The sequence below is a fragment of the Eucalyptus grandis genome, chromosome 4, assembly GCF_016545825.1.
Source record: "Eucalyptus grandis isolate ANBG69807.140 chromosome 4, ASM1654582v1, whole genome shotgun sequence".
Classification (NCBI taxonomy): domain Eukaryota; kingdom Viridiplantae; phylum Streptophyta; class Magnoliopsida; order Myrtales; family Myrtaceae; genus Eucalyptus; species Eucalyptus grandis.
This window is the reverse complement of record NC_052615.1, coordinates 29,556,424-29,575,645: the sequence shown is the minus strand read 5'-3', so window position 1 is coordinate 29,575,645 and position 19,222 is coordinate 29,556,424. Positions and strand designations below refer to the sequence as shown.

At 41.1% G+C, this 19,222-nt stretch overlaps 3 protein-coding genes across 4 annotated transcripts; 1 reads left to right on the top strand and 2 right to left on the bottom strand.

The window, feature by feature from the left end:
• Positions 1–159: 159 nt before the first annotated feature.
• Positions 160–2,561, bottom strand: LOC104443117 (endoglucanase). Its single transcript, XM_010056470.2, is given in 9 exon segments — positions 160–486; positions 739–905; positions 1,015–1,123; positions 1,207–1,359; positions 1,419–1,496; positions 1,599–1,799; positions 1,952–2,164; positions 2,375–2,429; positions 2,431–2,561. Coding segments are annotated over 9 exon segments (1,434 nt in total).
• Positions 2,562–6,763: 4,202 nt separating this feature from the next.
• LOC104441711 (probable WRKY transcription factor 24) lies at positions 6,764–8,138 on the top strand. The gene is made up of 2 exons (XM_010054903.3): positions 6,764–7,338; positions 7,722–8,138. The coding sequence occupies exons 1-2, from the start codon at positions 6,893–6,895 to the stop codon at positions 7,897–7,899; spliced, it is 624 nt and encodes a 207-aa protein (XP_010053205.2). The 5' UTR covers positions 6,764–6,892; the 3' UTR covers positions 7,900–8,138.
• On the bottom strand, positions 8,092–18,735 carry LOC104441712. Of its 2 annotated transcripts, none has more exons than XM_010054904.3 (9): positions 18,468–18,728; positions 15,574–18,201; positions 15,381–15,484; positions 14,538–14,607; positions 12,617–13,408; positions 11,863–12,065; positions 11,192–11,315; positions 10,854–11,060; positions 8,092–8,853 (listed from the first exon to the last, which is right to left on the bottom strand). In XM_010054904.3, the coding sequence occupies exons 1-9, from the start codon at positions 18,624–18,626 to the stop codon at positions 8,713–8,715; spliced, it is 4,428 nt and encodes a 1,475-aa protein (XP_010053206.2). In that variant the 5' UTR covers positions 18,627–18,728; the 3' UTR covers positions 8,092–8,712. The 2 variants fall into 2 exon arrangements, with proteins under 2 accessions (XP_010053206.2, XP_039166997.1); XM_039311063.1 differs by lacking the exon at positions 8,092–8,853 and adding an exon at positions 8,860–10,779 and having other exon boundaries at positions 18,468–18,735.
• Between the last annotated feature and the right edge of the window lie 487 nt (positions 18,736–19,222).

Below are 19,222 nucleotides of genomic sequence, written 5' to 3'. Positions count from 1 at the left end.
TTTCATTCAATGGTACCAAAGTCTTAGCAGTAATAATATCTATGATTTTAAGGTAAATTTCATTCGGGGTGATCCCGCTGTTCTTTGGAGTCGTTCTCACTTAGAGCACTCGATTTTTGAGTGAATGCATGTTTCTGTCTTTATTACAATGAACTCTTCTTAGGTTCTAGGAACCAAAGCAGCAGCCGCCCCAACAAAGGCCGCGTTCATGTACGTCGCGGGCTCCGAGTGTGAGTAGTCCGATCTTAAATCACCAAACCGGTCGTTCGAGTCGGGCCCGCCCACGATCGCCCCCACATGGGTGTTCGGGTTCGGATTGGTCGATGAATAGTACGTGGCGAGACCGTCGTTGCAGCCCACCTTGGCAGGGTGGACGTGAATGGACGGGATTGACGCACCGCGGTGGTGCAGCCGCCTCGGGTATCTGGAGCCCCAGCCCACCATGTATGACATGTTCATAGGATTCTTCCCCAGGATGTAGTCCACCTGAGAAAACATTCACATACCGTGATCACAAAAGTGTTTCCTATGTTCTTAATTTGCGGTGACTGAGTGTATTCTCATTTGTCTTCAACTATAGGATTAAACTAGATTTGTATTTCGAAGTTCACAAAACGCATTGATCCATCGCCTGCTTGGTTTCCCGATTCGATGGCATCTTCTGTTCAAATAATCTTGTTAGGTGTAAAATGACTTAGGATCTCTGTCTTTGTCCAAGGAGGTATCATTGCGTTTAACCTGTGATTTCGCGAATTCTCTGATTTGGGAGGCAGAGAAATGTGCAGACCCGCATTGGACTCCATCGACGTGAGCCTCTCTCAACGTCTTCGAGTGTATCAGGAGCACCATCGATGCGCTCATCGCATACTGCAGATTCGAACTGTCCCGAGTATACAGCAGACCACCTACAAACAAGATATATCCGCACTATTCACTCTCTTTCCCTGAGAGCTAACCGTCACCAGAATGAAAATTTGAAAATCCTGACGGACTAGGAAATCCAAAAGAGTGTACCGGGCGTCGTCTTGATCTGGACAGAGCTACTTCCAGGCATCAAGGCACACACAAACGATACGGCGTCATTGTTGAACTTGGCCAAATTGCTCTTGCCACGGTGGAACTCCTGATCAGAGTAGCTCGATAAGTGGATAATTTCCACTCCGGGAGAAGGTAATAATTTTTTAATTGACTGATGAAGGATGTTACCTCGGCCAAGAGCATTTGTGCACCAGCGAATTTGTTGTCCCAGCTGAATTCGGAAACCGCCTGGCTCCATCCCTGGTTGCTCAATACATAGTTCAAGTAGTTGCTGTCTCCACTTGCCTTGTATAACCAAACACTAGCCCATAGAAGCTCATCCTGCAAGAATTCAATCTTACTCAATAATTTCAGGAAAAAAAAGATTTTGTAGGATTTACCTGGTAGCCTGAGTAAGAGCAGTAGAAAGGGCACGAGCCCTGGTAAGATCCTCTGTACTTGTCTGCCAATTCAAATAGCTGAAACAGTGACAGTGTTCAGGCCTTAGAGTGACATTATGACTTATGAGGTAAGAGGTATTTATATTTCTCAATGGATGAACATGGATTTTCGGCCCTCACAGATTTCGATTTACTCAGAAGCAGTCTGGAGTAGTTGGAGTTGACCGATTTAAAAACAATTGAAGCTGCAGAAAGAGCAGCAGCCGCTTCAGCTGCCGCTTCGGTTCCTGGCGAACTAGAGGTGATCTTATAGAGCGTCCTTGCCGTGTCCATGTCTTCGGGGCGTTCCCAGCATTGGTGATCCAAGTTCCCATCTCCCACCTGTGAAAGTGACGTGCAACATTAAACCACGTTACAATGACTCTCACAATGATCGAGATCGGTGAGAATAGATGGACAAGTCCTAATTCAGACGGTAAACCAATTTAGCATGCTATATATATTTGATGTTGTAGAACGGAAAAGCACCGGACCTGCGTATATAGTGTGGTAGGCGAAGTGTGAGCTTGTAATAGGAAGTCGGTCCCCCATTTGATCGCACTTCGCAAATACCGAAGCTGGTTGGTCGCCGAGATCTCCCTTCGGTTCTCTGTAGCAGTCCAACTCAACAGGGTGACAGCAAATGCCATCGGCCAACCAAACTTGACGTTGTCGCCCGCATCGTAGTATCCTCCAACCAAGTTAACCTGCCAAAAAAGCACCATCATGTCTCTAATTTGAAGGACAAGTTTTTTGAGTTAATGATAAGGAAATTTTATATCTATTATGATTGTCAGCAACGTAGGACGATGCTCTATCTCAACAATAATGAACTATAAGACAGGAACTGAGGATCTTTCATGCAGATGAAGAGTAATTGACGTGTCGGATATAAACAATGATTCAGGAAGCATCACATTCTCAGGGCTGCCGTCCAATAGTGCAGAGTCTCCCCTCCATTTGACTCGCTGGCCTCGGCAACTTCCCCGAGCGCTGGCCTTCGAAGAACAGAATGGCCTTGCCGAGCACGTTGCCATAGTCAAAATCCCCGAGGCACAACCCTTGGTCTGCCTCGGCTCGAGGCATTTCTTCACGAGTCACCATCACACACCAAAAGAACAATGTCAAGAACAACAACATCACCCAGCAATGCCGCTGACCCATGATTTTCTCTCCCGCAACAGAAGTTCGATCAACTGGAAGGAGTGTGCACAGCTCTGGCTCCATATATAGAAGAAGCGCATTACCAAAAATGGATGAAATTTGTAACATGTCAGAAACAAAATTTGCCTAACTTCTCATGATGTGTTTCTCAGGAAACTGAGATTAACATATGATCGGTCCGGACCAGAATTCGAGGCGTGTTAAATGTGGGAATGATGTAGCAGAGTGGACGTTGCGTGAAGTGTCTCAGGAAGGGATTGTGTAGAAGATAAAATCTGATCTCCCATCCCTCAACGTGGGCAAGAGCATCGAGCTTCCCATAATTTCTCTGCTTTTTGGCCAAGTAACATGCACATTTTTTACCATTTTCTAGCAAACATCTACGAATTCACTCCTTGGTTTCGTGTTTTAGTTGTCAACTCGAAAGCTTTTAGTTAGACTTATCAACTTATCCGAAAGATTCTAATCCATATTTTTTAACTCATCGCATTCAATGCTGCTGTGCTTTTACATAGAAGGAGGATAGAATGGAAAAAGAACAAGGAAAAAGCCAGTTTCCTACGCAAAACTTATGCTTCTCCAAATGGTAATCTAATTTCCCTAATCATTCGTTTGAATGATTACCCACACTTTACCGATCAATTTACCATCTTGCTTGAGGTTACCAATTCTCATATGAGTTACTTGTCAATTTTTATTTGATTTTTCCAATTATCAACTTTTGTTGCTTACAAATTTATTTATTTTTGTCTGTCTTGCAGACACTTGAAATATATCAACTTTTTATGCGAACCTACTGGCCTTTATTTGTGTAACTTACTAGATTTTCTGTTATTAGTCTACTTTACCAAGTCTCATTCGAGTTGTTTACCAATGTTTATTTAGATTTTTTTTTTCATTTACCAACTTTTCTACTAGTTACCACATTTATTTGCCTTACTTAAATTTTTTTCTTTTCATTTACCAGCTTCTTTTTAAAATTATCAATAACACTTAGAGTGATTAAAAAATTTTCTCAGATTAAGTTATCAAATAGTTTTGCATTACAAATTCTTATTTTCTTAATATCTATTTCAATTGTTTTTGACATACCGACTTCCCTTACTTCACACAAACAAAAAATTTGTCCTATTGTTTATCACCTTTTATTTACACTCCTTATCAAGGATTAAATTTCACCATGTAATATAAATATATATATATCAATTTTTATTTTTATCAATTTTTATTTGTGAGTTACTAATTTTTTTCCAATTAAGTTACTAATTAACTTTGAGGTACCAACTCTCATTTGACTTGCATACTAATGCTAATTTGTTTTCTATTAATTTGCCAAATTTTTCTGTTGAATTGTCACTTTTATTTGACTTACATTCCAACTATTCAAATACACCCAACTATTGTTAAAATAAGCCATCCTCAATTAGAGTGATTACCAGCTCTATAATAGATTTGCGTTATCAACTCTTATTTTAGTTAGCTACCAATGGTTATTTGATTTTTATCCAGTCACAAACTTCTCTTATCTCCTACAAAAAGAAACCCCTTTTCTTTTTTATCATTTACCACCTTTTTTTTATCCTTTCGAAATCAACGGCCTTATTCTACCAGTTAATATATGAAATTGTCAGCCTCTGTAGTGTGACCTAAAAAACTCTCCAAATCCTAGTGATGGACTTAGAGTTCTAGCCAGAGGGAAAGATATAAGTTTTAAGAGGGCGAAAGGATTTTCTACACGAAAGTTTAAAATATATAGCAGACACTAATTTCATACCAAACACTTGGCTTGCTTCTGTGGAACAATTGGAGAATAAATTTGACTGGCAATAGTGACTACTACAGTGTTCTTCCTGCTCCATTCCCGTGAACATAAAGAACGTGTGCTGTTATATGAACAAAGCGTTAGAGCAAGCAAAGGTTAGTTGCAGGAGAACCTCTGTGAAAGGAGAGATCATAGCAATGGGAAATATCAGAAGAAGATGAAAGAAGAAGGGGGGCGCTGGTGGTGGAAAGAGTGAGAGAAAGAGAATTCTTGTTCTTGGTGAGGGTGTTAAAAATTTTGATCCTACAAAATCCTTGAAAGCCCCCTCCGTTTCCTCTCAAGATCTTGGTCTCTTTGCTGTGATCTCTCCTTTTACTGGGAAATCAAACGTCCAGTGAAACAACTGCAGGCACATTGTCCAATCACGTAAATATGAGTCACTGTTGTTCTCCTTATTGCATATTTAGACTCCATTTGTTTCATTAAAAATTAATAATTTAAAAAATTACTTGCCTAAAAATGGTTACTCATCGGTTACTCATTTGCTTGAAATAAATAGCCAATTGAAAATATTTGATTTTGAACAATGATTCATGTCTTTCATGTCTAAGCATATTCATGACCAATGAAGATATTTTTGGTTCATTCATTTTAAATCATATGCAATTTCTCCCATATCGACGGTCTCTCACTATCCTCTTCAACCAACCACATTTGCAAATCCAATCACTAGAAGAGACATGATCAATCAAAGTGAACCTAGTAACTAGGTCATTAGTTGGTCTCCCCTCTTGTGTTGTCGATTCAACAAGGTACAACGTGCGGGTCACTTCTTGCCACTGAGGGATGAGTTTGTGTTTTTTAAGCTTTCTATGCTTGTAGAGTCGCATCAGACGAAGAGAATAGGTGCGGAGAGGACGAGGACGAGTTTATGCCGGTGTTGCATTGGATAATGTTCTTGCGTGAAATCAATATAGACAACTTGCGGATGTTTAAATCGAATTATTTGGAACCTTCTCTTGCTTTCATCAGTGTCATTCAAGTTTCGGCTATAATTAGTTTCGCATATATGAAATGCTTCCCAAAAAATGGGATGTGTAAACAAAAACTTGACTTTGTCAATCCCGGATTGGTTTAACTATAGGAAATTTAGTTCGAGGATTAGACGTCTCATATTCAAATTCCACAAATTATGAGCAAACTGCTCTCGATCAAAATTACGTGCATAGGTTAAAAGTCCAAATTTAATCAATTCATAAGACTTATAGAATGTTTCATGGATTTTTTAATATCCAAATGTATGTGTTTGTGCTCTAAACTATGAACTTTGTCTCTTCATGGCTTAAAGGAATCGTATATGACCACGCAATCCTTTGTAATTTCTTTACCACTTTAAGAACATAGAGAGAGAGGAGAACGAGAGAGAGAGAGAGAGAGAGAGAGAGAGAGACGTGATTATCAAGTAGCCCTAGCTTGGTTATTTGGTACACGCTAGCTTGTAACTGAGCAGGTAGCTTCTTCGGATAATTAGGCTAGAATAATTAATTTTTTTGTCGCATAACGCACCACTAATTAAATTCCGATGCAAGTTGAGGACTACGTTTCCCCTCCACACAAACACGCTTCCATTCACGTGGTTTTTCAATGGACAACTTGCGTCCCTATCTCTCGTTTCATTTGTATTATAAACATCACTCAAGGCGGGGCAAAACAACAATTGATAATCACCAAATCGAGTTTCCTGAAGGCGAAAAGACTACCCAAAAATATAGCTCAACAGACAAGATAAAAACGTATTACTATTCCTAACTCGGGGGGGTAGGAAGCTGTAAATTCATACGAAATAAGGTTTACAAATGATATATCAAACTATCATCGAGCGTGACAAAAAACTTTAGAAAATTATCTAGTTTGCAGGTCTGGTGCGTGAAGATAAAATATACCGTCAATTGACCCCATGCATGCTATCATTTCATCTCCAGACCATCAAACGTCCGCCCCCACATCCTTGTTCTCCGACCACAGATACGACAATGTCCACGTGCGGAAGACGTCCGGGCACGACCGCAGTCATTCTCTCGATACTTGGAGATCGACACCGCCCTTTTTCTAACCCACCGCAACCGCATTACATTGGTGTCTCTCGTAGTTTAATTCCCATCGGATCAGTTGTTTAACAAAACGTAAGCTTGCGTACTTCAAGTCATCTAACGCCCAATGACATCTCTTTCCCCTCTTTCATCAGGAGAGCTTAGAATATTCTCAAGGAAGGAGGAAGAGTGTGCCTTGTGCCAAGTGTCTTCCATGGGGGACGGTTGAAGTAGTTGAATGCAACTTGTCTCTTTCGTGGATTTAAGGGTAACTAGACCCGCCCTTAAAGCTCGAGTGGGGTTGCATGAAGGGGGGAGTTTATTCCAACCTGTTTTTACTGGCATCCCAACACCTCTAGAATCCCATCATCTGCTTATCGAGATCTTCCCTTTGCCTTTCCGTTTCCTAGGAGAGCCGGATGGACGGAAGAGTCCCAGCTGGGCCGCTACCACCGCCCCCACAGCTGCCGCTAGCTCCGGCTGAAAATATGTTCCCATGCATCAATCCGCACTTGCTTCCATCGACCCCGTTGTTACACTCTCCTGCGCTAATGCCGCCACAGGCATTAGACCCTCAACAATTTGCCATGGAAGTGGACTGGTTTAGCCTCCTATCTGGCTCCAGTAAATTTGCGGAGCACCACCCTTCACCAACAAATGCGTTCTCAAGCGCTAGAGGGCATAATAATCGAGGTGAAGATGTGAAGAATGGAGGTAGGAGCTGTAATAAGAAAGTCGGTAGGACCAGGAAAGCGATTCCGCCGAGGGTCGCATTCCACACGAAGAGTGCCGACGACATTCTCGACGATGGTTACAGGTGGCGCAAGTATGGCCAGAAAGCGGTGAAGAACAGCGGCCATCCAAGGTAAGACCAACCTTGCCCTATTCGAAAACTTCTGCTTGATTCATAGAGTTTCTAAAGAGCCTCAACATGATACTTCTAGCACTAACCATATCAACTAGAACGATGTGAATGCTGCTTATCTTTTCGACCTGGAAAATGTCCCTGAGATGTCATTTAGCTCTCATTTGATAATTTAGCGCATCCGATAGGCCAATACCAGGGGCATATAAGCAGGTCGCATTCCATCTTTTGTACGTGATTCGTGGCACTTCTAGGATCTTTAACTGCACAGTCCATCAATATCATCCTAAACTATTTTGTAATAATGGGCTTGTTGAAGTCTGAAGTTAGCCACGCTTTCAACTCAAGCTTCTGACAGTTTATTTTCACTCGATATGAACTAGGAGCTACTACCGCTGTACACACCACACATGCACTGTGAAGAAGCAAATCCAGCGACTCTCGACAGACTCAAGCATCGTCGTCACAACGTACGAAGGCATTCACAACCATCCTTGCGAAAAATTGATGGAGACCTTGACTCCTCTTCTGCGGCAACTGCAACTGCTCTCTGGTTTCTAGTTCCAGTTCGTTGGTATGCAGAGGGCAACAGAATTAGCAGAATCTGGGGAAAAATTGTGTGGATCGGATGTCCGAAGATGAAGACTGACAAGATGCAGGAAAAAACCTTTTGTAATTATCGGTAAATAATAGAATAAGCTGGCAAGCCAATCTGCCTTTCCGGGCAATGTAATACCACTCAACTCGTGGGCATGTGAAAAGAATGTTATTATCTCAGCTTATAGCACAACATTTGTAGATCTTACAGAATGTCAGAGCAGGTACACCGTCAAAGTTAAAGATTGAAATTGGAAAGAAACTGAAATTTACAATTGCAAAAGACTATATTAGTCTCACAAAATACCTGTAAACTTTATCAAGTCGGCAATGTGCCATTAACGACAACAATTGTACTGAAGTAACAAAGACAACAATGAATAAGAAAAGAAACAAAATATGTGCAGAACTTGCTTATGTTCAGGTATCTTCTGATCAATGGCATCTATCAGCCTGCCAAGTCCCCAGCTCCAAAGAAATAGTCGATATCGTTCCTCCTCAACCCTATTTTCATATGCCCAAAAAAAAAATGGATGTATATCACCTTTGACCGCCTGTACAGAGATCCTGTTCAGCCCAACTTCAAAAAAACCTTGAGCATTTAACTGATGATGCCATACTGATGGAGGGGAAGTTCTGTACACCCGATTCAAGAAACCCATCGCAACACTGCCTGATGACGATGCTAGAACCTTTCAGATTGCATTTTCATCTAAAGCAGCACGTGCAGGCTTCTTAACCGCACAAGCCTGGGAACAATATGATGTAATAGCAATTTCATAATGGAAAAGTTCCCAGCTCATGGCCATGCCTTGAGAGAATAACTTTTCTCTCACCAGCCCACTCTAAGCGATAGGAGAGGTCGAGATTATGAATCAAAATGTTCAAACTGTCCTCGCCTGCACCCTTTAACTTTTCCTACATTAGAAGTTTCAGGTCAGAATGGATCAACAATCCATCAATTGTAACATATGTTGTTGTTACTGCTATTCTTTGCAAATCCAAGTAACAACTTTATATCGCACGGAATCCTAACAATGAACTGATGTGATTGTATAGGTCCATTTGACACATGACGTAAGCTCAACCTCTACAAAATGCGGTATGCCATATGGTTCCAAGTTCCATATGTCGTGACAAAAGCCACGCCACATACATAACATATGAACTGCCACTTGTACTAGCTCGATTGCTATGTGCTAGGACTTAAAAGCTGAGTCCAAGCCATGAGAGCAGGATAGACCGTACTTCATTTAAAGTTTGGGCAGAATACAGAGTGGAGACGGATTATCTTGTAAATATGGTAATAGAAACATTATCCTTAAGCGACGGTAATAATAACATACATTAACGGTAAAACTAAAATGACCTAAAATTTGAGAGACCTTTCTTTTTAAATTACATTTACCCCATTTGTAACCTGTGTAAACTGGAAAATCGTTTCAGGCCGTTAAACTTGACATTTCCTTTTACATCTCGCGTGGAACTAAACCAGTAGACGATACCTTGGGTTAAGAACGGTAGGAGCACCAAAACTTTTGTACAATACTCAATTGAGTACTACAAATTTGAAAAATCAATTACTTGAGTGCCAATTCCAATTTGCCTCGCCAGAAAATCAAACGTGGACACCAATTGTGCGATGTGGCTTTGCCGGCATTGACGATTTTTTTTTTTTTAATATTTTCTTTAGAGCCAGCGAGAATCACCGACAAACCTTGCCAGCCGCAAAATCCTCGACCAATCTGGATAAGGGCTGCCTCACCCTCGACTGCAAAGTCCATGGGCAAGGCTATTGCAGCCTCACCGGCCACTAGCGAGGCCATGAAGGCCCTCACCTAGGGCCTTCGCAGCCAGATCAAGGCAAGGGCCGCCTCGCCCACAGCCGGTGAGGTTGCAAAAAGCAAAATAAAAATTCAAAAAAATTAAAAAATTCCACGTAGGATGATTTGCCAGCATTGATTTTTTAATGAAAGAAAGCCCATCTCTTCTTCCCTCCCGCCTCAACAGCAAAGCTAGATGCAGATAGCAGATACAGATCTAGATTGAAAAAAGCAAAATAAAAATTCAAAAAAATTAAAAAATTCCACGTAGGATGATTTGCCAAAATTGGTACTCAAGTGATTGATTTTACTCCGATGTGACACTCAAATAAGCCCCATACGAAAGCTTTGACACTCCTGTTCCTACCCTCAGTACCTTCATAAATCTCATACAAGTCAATGTCTAGTTTAACGTGAAAAGCACTCCAATTCACCTCGTTTAACATGAAAATCACTCCCATGTCTCGTATAGGTCAGCTTACTCTCATATCTATAAAGCATATATCTATGAAAATTATGCTAACCATGGCCATTTAATAAAGTTGTACAAAGTCTGTCAATTTCAGGGTGGCCCATCAAACTTCCCCGTTAAGAAAAAATAGCATGAATTGACTACTAATGCGTCCTTAGTGAGAGACACAGAGAGAGAATTCTTAACGTTACAAACTAGAGTCTTGTTATTAGTGGAGTCAATTAATGAGAGAATCCTTAAAACAAAAAGAAAATTAATATGAGCCCAAGAGTGCAATTTTGACTTTTGCTAAAACACGTCATATAGAGTTTTCTTTTGTTCAAGAACTTACCAACTAGATTATTGTAACCGAAACCTAGAACTTCAAATAGTAGTTAGCCACTCCTCTAGATTTCTATATCATTTTAAGTTTGTTCATTTTCAAGACAAAGAAAGCTTTTCACTCAGAAATTCACCTTTTTATAGAAAAATAGTAACACATATGCATCCAAACCCATGCAATTCATGCCCAGGCCACCAGTACCAACATGCTACCATAATCAGGGCACACTACAAGCAGCAGCAAAAGTGAAGGCATGTAAGCAAGGCCAAAAGAAAGCACGAGATCATATCACCAACATTACCTGTGGACTGGATGGCCCACCAGGTCCCATTATGCTCGCCATCACACTTCTCTGAGCAGTTTTAGGTGAAAAACCTTCCCAAGGAGGAACGAAAATCAATTTGGTGCATTGGACAGGAACATAGTTGCGGCTAAGTTTCTCCCACCAAACTGATCCTAATGACCACCATCTTATCATCAACCCATGCTCAGAGAAAGCAACTAAACCCTGCAATTGAAAGCCCGAGAGAAATGGTTGAATAAGAGTGAAAACTCATTCAGGCCACCTAGGAGGAGGACATGATGGAAGAATACTTTAGTGTGACAGTATCAAAAGGTTCAAATGTAAAATTATATTACCTCTCCATCTGGAGAAAAACTCAACGCTGAAATCACAGTCATTACTGCCATCCCAGAAGACCCTGCAAGAAAACTCGGTAGTCCAAGAGGTGCACTTGCATCCAGAACTTTGATTTTCGTCACACTGTTTAGACAAGGAGTGGGCAAAGAAAAATGATGAATATTCTAATCAGCAAATAACCATTAACATTAAGAGTATTTCAGAGGCACCTTTACATATTGTTTTGCACTTCCATGCATGTTTTGTGAACTTCCATAATAGAGACTAGCAACTAACTGACGTATGTTACTCTATCAAAAAGCATCAATGTTAATTGGTTCATTAAAATAAGATTGCTACAGAAAGAAACAACACCTGATTGGGAACAACCATTGTCAGCGATAATTATCTAATGATCTAGTTGGCACACTACACAAATATATTATTCAGAGGAAAAGTGCATTCAATCATAAACATGGAGAGTGAAGATCACATATGAACGGTAATGAAGTCCAAGAGAAAAATGCCATCCCATCCCTTCATTTGCAACAGAGATGTCATTGTTGACAGACAAATTCTCTTATATACCGTTACTCATTGTTTTCATCACTTTTTTCTGGATATCCAGTAATCACAATTAAAGGGAGGAAAAAACCTTCATCTGAAGTCCCTTGATTATGTTGCATCATACCTTGGCATGTCATACACACGAATGCTAGCATTGCTAGTCTCTCCAATGGCATCACCAACGGCTAATCTGGTCAAATTGTCATTCAGTGCTACCATGGGAAATACGCGAACAACTTCCTTCAAAGTTGTCATTGAAGTCTGGAGGCAAGTTTTCCGCATGATTGAGTTGCCAGGGTCCATGGTTTGTAAGATAAAGTTAATTGCCTGCAATTCAGGACAAAGCTTAAAGGGCATTCCCAAAACAGGATTTCATATTTTTATCAAGTCCAGGACAGCACATTTGCAAGAGCATGGCACATTTCATAAATTAGCATACAGAACCTAATAAGAGAATCACATGGTTTGAACCCATAAATGAGAAATACTACTTGAAAAGACCAGAAGGCAAAGGCATAAAAAAGAAGCAATTGGACACTTGGAGGAACCGAGGAAAAAGAATCACAACAGCGCACACTCACCATATGTGGCTTACATGCACCACTATTTTTGGACATAGATAAGCAGAAGCAGAAAAATTTTCAAAGTAAACTGTAAAAATGGGAATTACTTATAAAACCAGTAGGCTGAATCAGCCAAGCACCCATAATGTCATAGTTCAAACGCCCCAGAGGACAGAGGAAAAAAACATTGAAAATAAGAAAAAAGCGTTAAATGAGATACTAGTCTGCCGACATATATATACATGATCCAACTCCATTTTAAACTCTTAAAGAATTGGTTTTGTGATACAAAACTTAAAGGAACATTTTACTAACCTTATCAAGGAACTGAGCCAGATTCTTGGGAGCTCCTCGCACAACTCTAATTAGTGTAGTGAGGGATACTAAGTGAACTGGTGAATCAGATGCAGTAGACCAGATTTGGCTTTCTATGGAATTAAGAAACCCATGAATGTCAGCCATTGCAAGACTTGGAAGAAGAATCTCAATCAAAGTCTCCCGAATTTTAGTGGGTATGGCTGGACTTGTAGATGTACCACTTACGCACTCAATTTGGAAAAAGATATCTCCAATCAAACGGGGGATTTCAGATCCAATGCATGCCTTCCATATGTCTGCCATACCTTCAGCCAACAGCTCTGCTGCAGTGGAACTATATTTTTCAGTCATAGCCATGACCAGTTTCACTAGATGATGAACAACCAGCGGGGCCAGACTTGGTTTTACAAGACTGGGGTACCAAATGGCTAATGCAGCTGCAACAATAATATGAGATGTCATTGCATCTTGCCCTGTTCCTCCAACACATGAAATCCAATCCTGCACTTCATAAGATTCTAGCCATATCAGAATATTGGATTCCTCAACCTGCAAGATCTCTTCTGTTTGCCGTTCTTCCATAACTGCTATATCAGATACCATCTGTTCCTTTGGATTTTCATGTTCATCTTCATTTTTCCCAGCCATAGAACTCACAAACTTTATGTGATTAGTCACCTCTTGACTAGACAAAGGGAGAGGTATTGCCCGGGAAGCAGCACAATGGAACAAAGATCGTGCAGCCATCCTTACATGTTCACTATCATCTTGCCAGAAGCTTACCAACAACTGCATAAACAGAGACAATGTCAATCTGATGGACAAACACTTATGCTATGTAACATTTAGGGGAGAGCTCCAGAAGCCTAGGAAAAGACTAATGTTTGCAAGACCATATACTGGGCATGAAACATTAAATATTGATAAGTCACTCTCGCTTAAAGCCTCTTAAGTCTCCTCTGTATAATCAGTTGAGTTTTTATTTTCAACCTTCATGAGCTTACTCATTGAAAGTTTGATTCTAAATATTGACAGTCAAAACACTAACCGAGCAGCTTCAATCCTTCTTGGGGATAATGCATTACCAAGCGGCAAAACATTGCAATACTAAACTGCAAGAAATAGCCAAGAATTTGAAGAACAAGATAAATGACATAGTAAGTAGCAGCTTCTTTCCGGATTTATCAATGTAATTTCCCAAATTGACATAGTTTATATGTTTTTTTTTTTTTATCAGTTAGATTGGATAATGAAATATATACTGAGATGGTTTACTAGATTCATGCACTAAGTCATGTGGTACAATTTTATTACATTTCAAATATGAACCACTCCTAAAAAATTTGCAGTCTACCACATTACTTAATATACCAAATTAATAAAGCTGCTTTAGTATACCTAGCATTACTCTTAGATTGTACACCAAGATGATAAAACCAAACAAACGACATTGTTTATATGAGTGATTGTGCGGGCTTCCACCATAAGGCAACTCACCTGTCTTCTTGTATTCACTTACCCAAAAAAACAAAAAAAAAACACCTACAGGGCACAAGATACAAGTTGAAAAAAATAAACGACACATATATTCTAGATATTACACACAAAAAAAAAAGAGGAATTTACACATAATTAGATTCTCATCCTCACACCAAACCCACCCCACCCCTTTTCTTTTTCCCGTGGACAGAACCCCAAAGAAAAAAAAAAGATCCCAAACTAGTCGGAGGCTGGTAGGGCAATAACAGAAGATGAAGTGAGTTTACGCGATCTTGCCTCTGTTAAATGTTCTTATACAAGTCCAGAGTTCAATTATGCTGGACTGCTGGAAAAGATACAAAAAAGGGGCATCAAGGAATCCCAGAAATTGCTATAGATAGACACAAAACATAATTGCAACAGTGGAACAGAGTCTGACCTGGAGGGAAGGTGGCTTAATCTCTGGGACTTTCTCTGCAAAGTTCCGAGTATAGAATGCCGCCAGGGTACTGCAAATTAAAGAAGAGGTAGACCGTTCATTTTTAAGATGGAAAAGTGGACAGAATCGACAATTCAAGAAAAAAGATGAGTTGATGCCAGATGCTTCAAGAGAAATACTGAATGCATTATGAAAAATCCTTGAAAAGTAGATCAACAAAATTTACAAAAAAAATTTGCTACTAGTAGCATGATTGCACCCAACTTTAAAGAGTCGTTTGAGAAACTGTACTCCCATGCTGCAAATATAATGGTGCATCCACCAGTAAATCCTTATTGATTTGTATAACTGAGAAAAATAAACTATCGCAGTAGATCAATCTTTGTAGACAAACTCTGACAATGGACACTGGTCTGGATCGATCTTTATAGATAACCTATGGATCTCTCACAATGCTACCACTTTTTATTATTTATATATGGACTTGCAACACAAAATTTATCAGTATAACTGGAAGCTAGCTTTTGCTTTTAAAACCAGGTAGTTAACTACTGTTAAATTCATCTAATTAGATGAAAACATCTTGTATGAGTTTCGGTATCAGACTACAGTAAAGCTCCATAGAGCACTCCAATGACAAAAAGTTCTAAAGAAATCTGTTGGTCAATTGACTGGACTAGTAAAAAAATCACAGAGACTTCAATTGAACACCAAAGCTTGAATTTTTGGATGCTTAAACCCAAAAAAAAATCACGAATGTCAGTCATTCAAATAGAATGTTGCTATTGAAATGCAACCAAACTCAGGATGTACTATTAGGTGGGATTGTTTAGTAATCAATACCTGCTGGCAACTGAACAGGAATGGCACAGGCTAACCATGCGTTGGGCAAGTGATACCATGGTCAATGACCTCATTGCACAAAACTCGGAGGACAGTTTCCATAACTGAAATGTGTTCATTCAGTGTCTCAGAAAATATATAAAAGGTGCAAAGAGAAAACATGCCCTGGGGGTAAATACAGTTCATCAAGTACCTCAAGGACAGCACTTGTACAAGGAAAAGTCACTGTAAAGGACCCTTTATCCCCTGCCAAACCTGGTCCAACAATAAAGTTCTCAGGTCTTATCAACTTCATGTCAGTAATTAGCAATTGATCAAGCCCATCGTCTACCCCCCATGAATGCAAAACCGACAAGCTAAACCGTACAATGCTCTCTTCAAGCGACCTAATGCAGTTGGACTCCATGTGACTGTTTGATGTGTTTGGACCAGCTCCATTATCTGCAAACTCAGCAACACCATCTCTCTTCACGGGAGAGCCAGCTTTCTTAATTTGAATTCCACATAACTCGTCCCCCTGAGGAAGAAGCATCAGTGAAGTGAGATCAAAACAAAGAGTTGCTACCCCAGGGAATGGACAAGAGCACTTAATGGAGTGCTTGATGCTTTCGACAATAGATGAGCCGCCCTGAACCATAGAGCTCTCCTTACTCAGGAGAGCTTTATGAGTGGAGGACTCAACTCTTTTAGTTGACGTTGCCATTGCACCAGCAGAAGAAAATCCCTTTTCTGAGTTTTCTATATGAGGTTTAGAAAAACCAATATCCTCAACGATGGGAAGAAGCAGGGAGGAAACAGAAGTGCTTCCATCCCTTACAGATCCAGAGACTGATTTCATGTTAATGCCCTTACAGAAATGATCAAACATCGAATGAGAAGCTACTCCCCGGAGGATCCGCTCTCTGGCTCCACTCTTGATGTCCCATAAGAATAACACATCACTGGTATCAGATGTTCCTAAATAGCTTCGGCAAAGACATGCAACATAACCTCTTACACCATCCCAAACAACCCTATCAGGATAAGAGGGATGTCCAGGAAAAATTCTCTCCACCCTTAGAGTTTCAAGTGAAGCAAGAGCCACACATGAATCCTCTCCAACAGAGAGAAAGCAATCACACCAAGGACGCTCGGTCTTATTAGGAGGGAGAATAATTTGGCGGACAGGAGCCACATGATGGTGCATTACAGTGATGAGATTGCCATTGTCAAGATCCCATATTCGAACAGTACAGTCCTTGCTTCCAGACACCAAGACCTTACAGAAATCCCATCCTTTTGCATTGCCTGCCATGTGGTGAGCGGCCAAACAAAGTACAGCACTTGTGTGCCCTGTGAAATATCTCCTACATACATCTGAATTTACTTCAAGAGAAGAACTTTCACCATGATAACCCGGCACATGAATCAAATCAAATTGCACAATTTCAATGTCGCCATTGCAGTAGCCATAAACAACAGCATAAGGTGCACATGAATCACCAGAAATAACCATGGAAGAAGATACAATACGACCATTAAGTGAAGGGCTATTGTTTCCTGCATGTAGTCTATTTGCGTATTTGGAATTAAGTATATCACCCTGCTCCAGACCATCCCAATCCTTGGATTCATGGAATAGAGAAGACTCTGAAATCAAGTCGAAACAAGAAACACCTTCCCCAACAAATTCACACTGTTGAAAGAGCTTTGATTGGTCATGATTCCTTAATAGTGACCAAATTGAGATGTGGGGTTTCCACTGCAAAAGTTCTTTTAAACCAAAGCAAACTGACTCAATGCGGAGAAGATAATTTTTCAATTGAATGAAATGAACTGATAATCTTAAACACTCTGGATGAGAAGCAGCAGATATTGAAGAGAGGGGCCTACAATCAAATAAGCTATCTGAATACGAAACAAGATACAGAGTTGCGGAACCGTCAACATTCCAAATAATAAAATTTACTGTGCACATTCTGTTGGATTGCCCAGGCAGAATCTCATGGTAACCACTTTCCAGAAACATGCATCCCGCAGCACCATGAAAGTGACCAGTAACACCCTGAGGACAAAGATCATTTGTCAGAGAAACCTCTCCAATAGTGACAGCAGTGTCCACTACCCTGAAGATGCAGCGATTAGATAACAGAAGAGCAATAATGTTTCCTGTGGTGGCACATGACAATACTACCCCATCCTCCATAAAACCATTTGTACAATCAATTATCCTAGGCTCAGAACCATTTCTGGGCAAGCCACCCCTATTCTCCCCATCTGGTTGAGAGTCTTTTGATATTGGAACCTGTTGCATCCCGCCATGTGAATTAACAAGGACTGCAGAATACTTCTCCCCATCCTCGGCAGATGAAAATAAAGTCATATACCTCGGTAACCCAGTTGATAAATTTCCATGTAAAATGGTCTGTACAATGGTGAGGGTATAAGTATCTACAATAACTACAGTGCACTTGGGAGGCCTCCTATGATGATACTCCGAGTCCAACAAAAGCTCAACTTCTTGCGTGGATCCAACAGCCTGATGCTCGACCAATTGGCTAGCATCGACGAATGAACAACCGACGCATACATATCTCCGATTAGATGGTAACGTGCACAGATTTGATGGACTCCCAGCCCAAGGTGGCAGTTGTCTCCGGCGCCTGCAGTGTCCACTGGCCCTGCTCCAGACACACATAACACCGTCTTTACACGCACTTAATAGAGCTCTGCAGCCCGAGCTCTCCGTCTTTCCATCTCCGAGCACCGCAGTAGGATGACAGATAGCTAGGTCAGCTATCGATGCAGCATGGCCACACAACATAGCAACCGGCTTAATCTCCTACACATCAAAGCACAAGGAGACATCATTTGCTTCGATTCTACGCAGTTCTTGCCTCGGCATAGGTTCGACAGAAGCCACACGGAGAACACAACGCAACGGAATGAAATCAACGGAAGATACGTGATCATATAAACACCACACGCGAGGGAACTTCGAACAGAGATCGCCAGACGGTAGAACACCTGGAAGGCAGCATTTTCGAAGAGAATACAGATCGCACGGACCAAGCGAGGGCCGAACGAAGAGAAGTTGAGTCGACTTACCGGATTGGCTTCGGAGCCGGAGAGGCTCCACCAGAAAACGGAGCCATCGGCGCCGCCGGTGTAGAGCGTCGGGGGCTGGTCGAGGACGGCGGCGGCGGTGACGCGGTGGAGGGAAGGAGGCGCCGCCGACCATATGCACGCCACGGATCGGCACTTCATGGCCTTAGAGAGAGAGAGAGTTAGAGAGAGAAAGGGATGAGCTACATGGAAGTGGCTATTCAGAAAGATCGAGCGCCGATCTCCATCTCTCTCGACGTTTTCGACGAACGACGAGAGCTTCGACCGCCGGTGGATCATCGGGCCGATCCGGCCGCATTGATTCCATCAGAAAGCCGACCGGTTCGGGCTCGAAGAAAGAAGCGTCGTTTACCTTTGGCCGGAGAGAAAGCAACGGCGGTTTTCTCCCGAACCGAGCCGAGCCGTTGTGCCCGGTTCGCCCCGGTTCGCTATAAATCTTGAGATTGAGGATCTAATGTTTCGGGGTCGTGGGGACAACCGGATCAAATAAGAGTAGATCTCTTGTATTGATCACGAAATTTTTCAAGGTCTTGTGGAATAGGACAGTTGTGAGAGTGTCACTAGAAATTATTTGATTATGATGAGTTGTGATAGAAAAATCGATGTTTCAATGATTGATAAAATGTCATTAAATCATTAGGAGTATACAAAGGGATTGAGAACCATTCATAATCCGATTAGACTTGCCCAAAATCGGTGGTTCCCAATTTCAATAAATTGGAACATATGGGTATTGG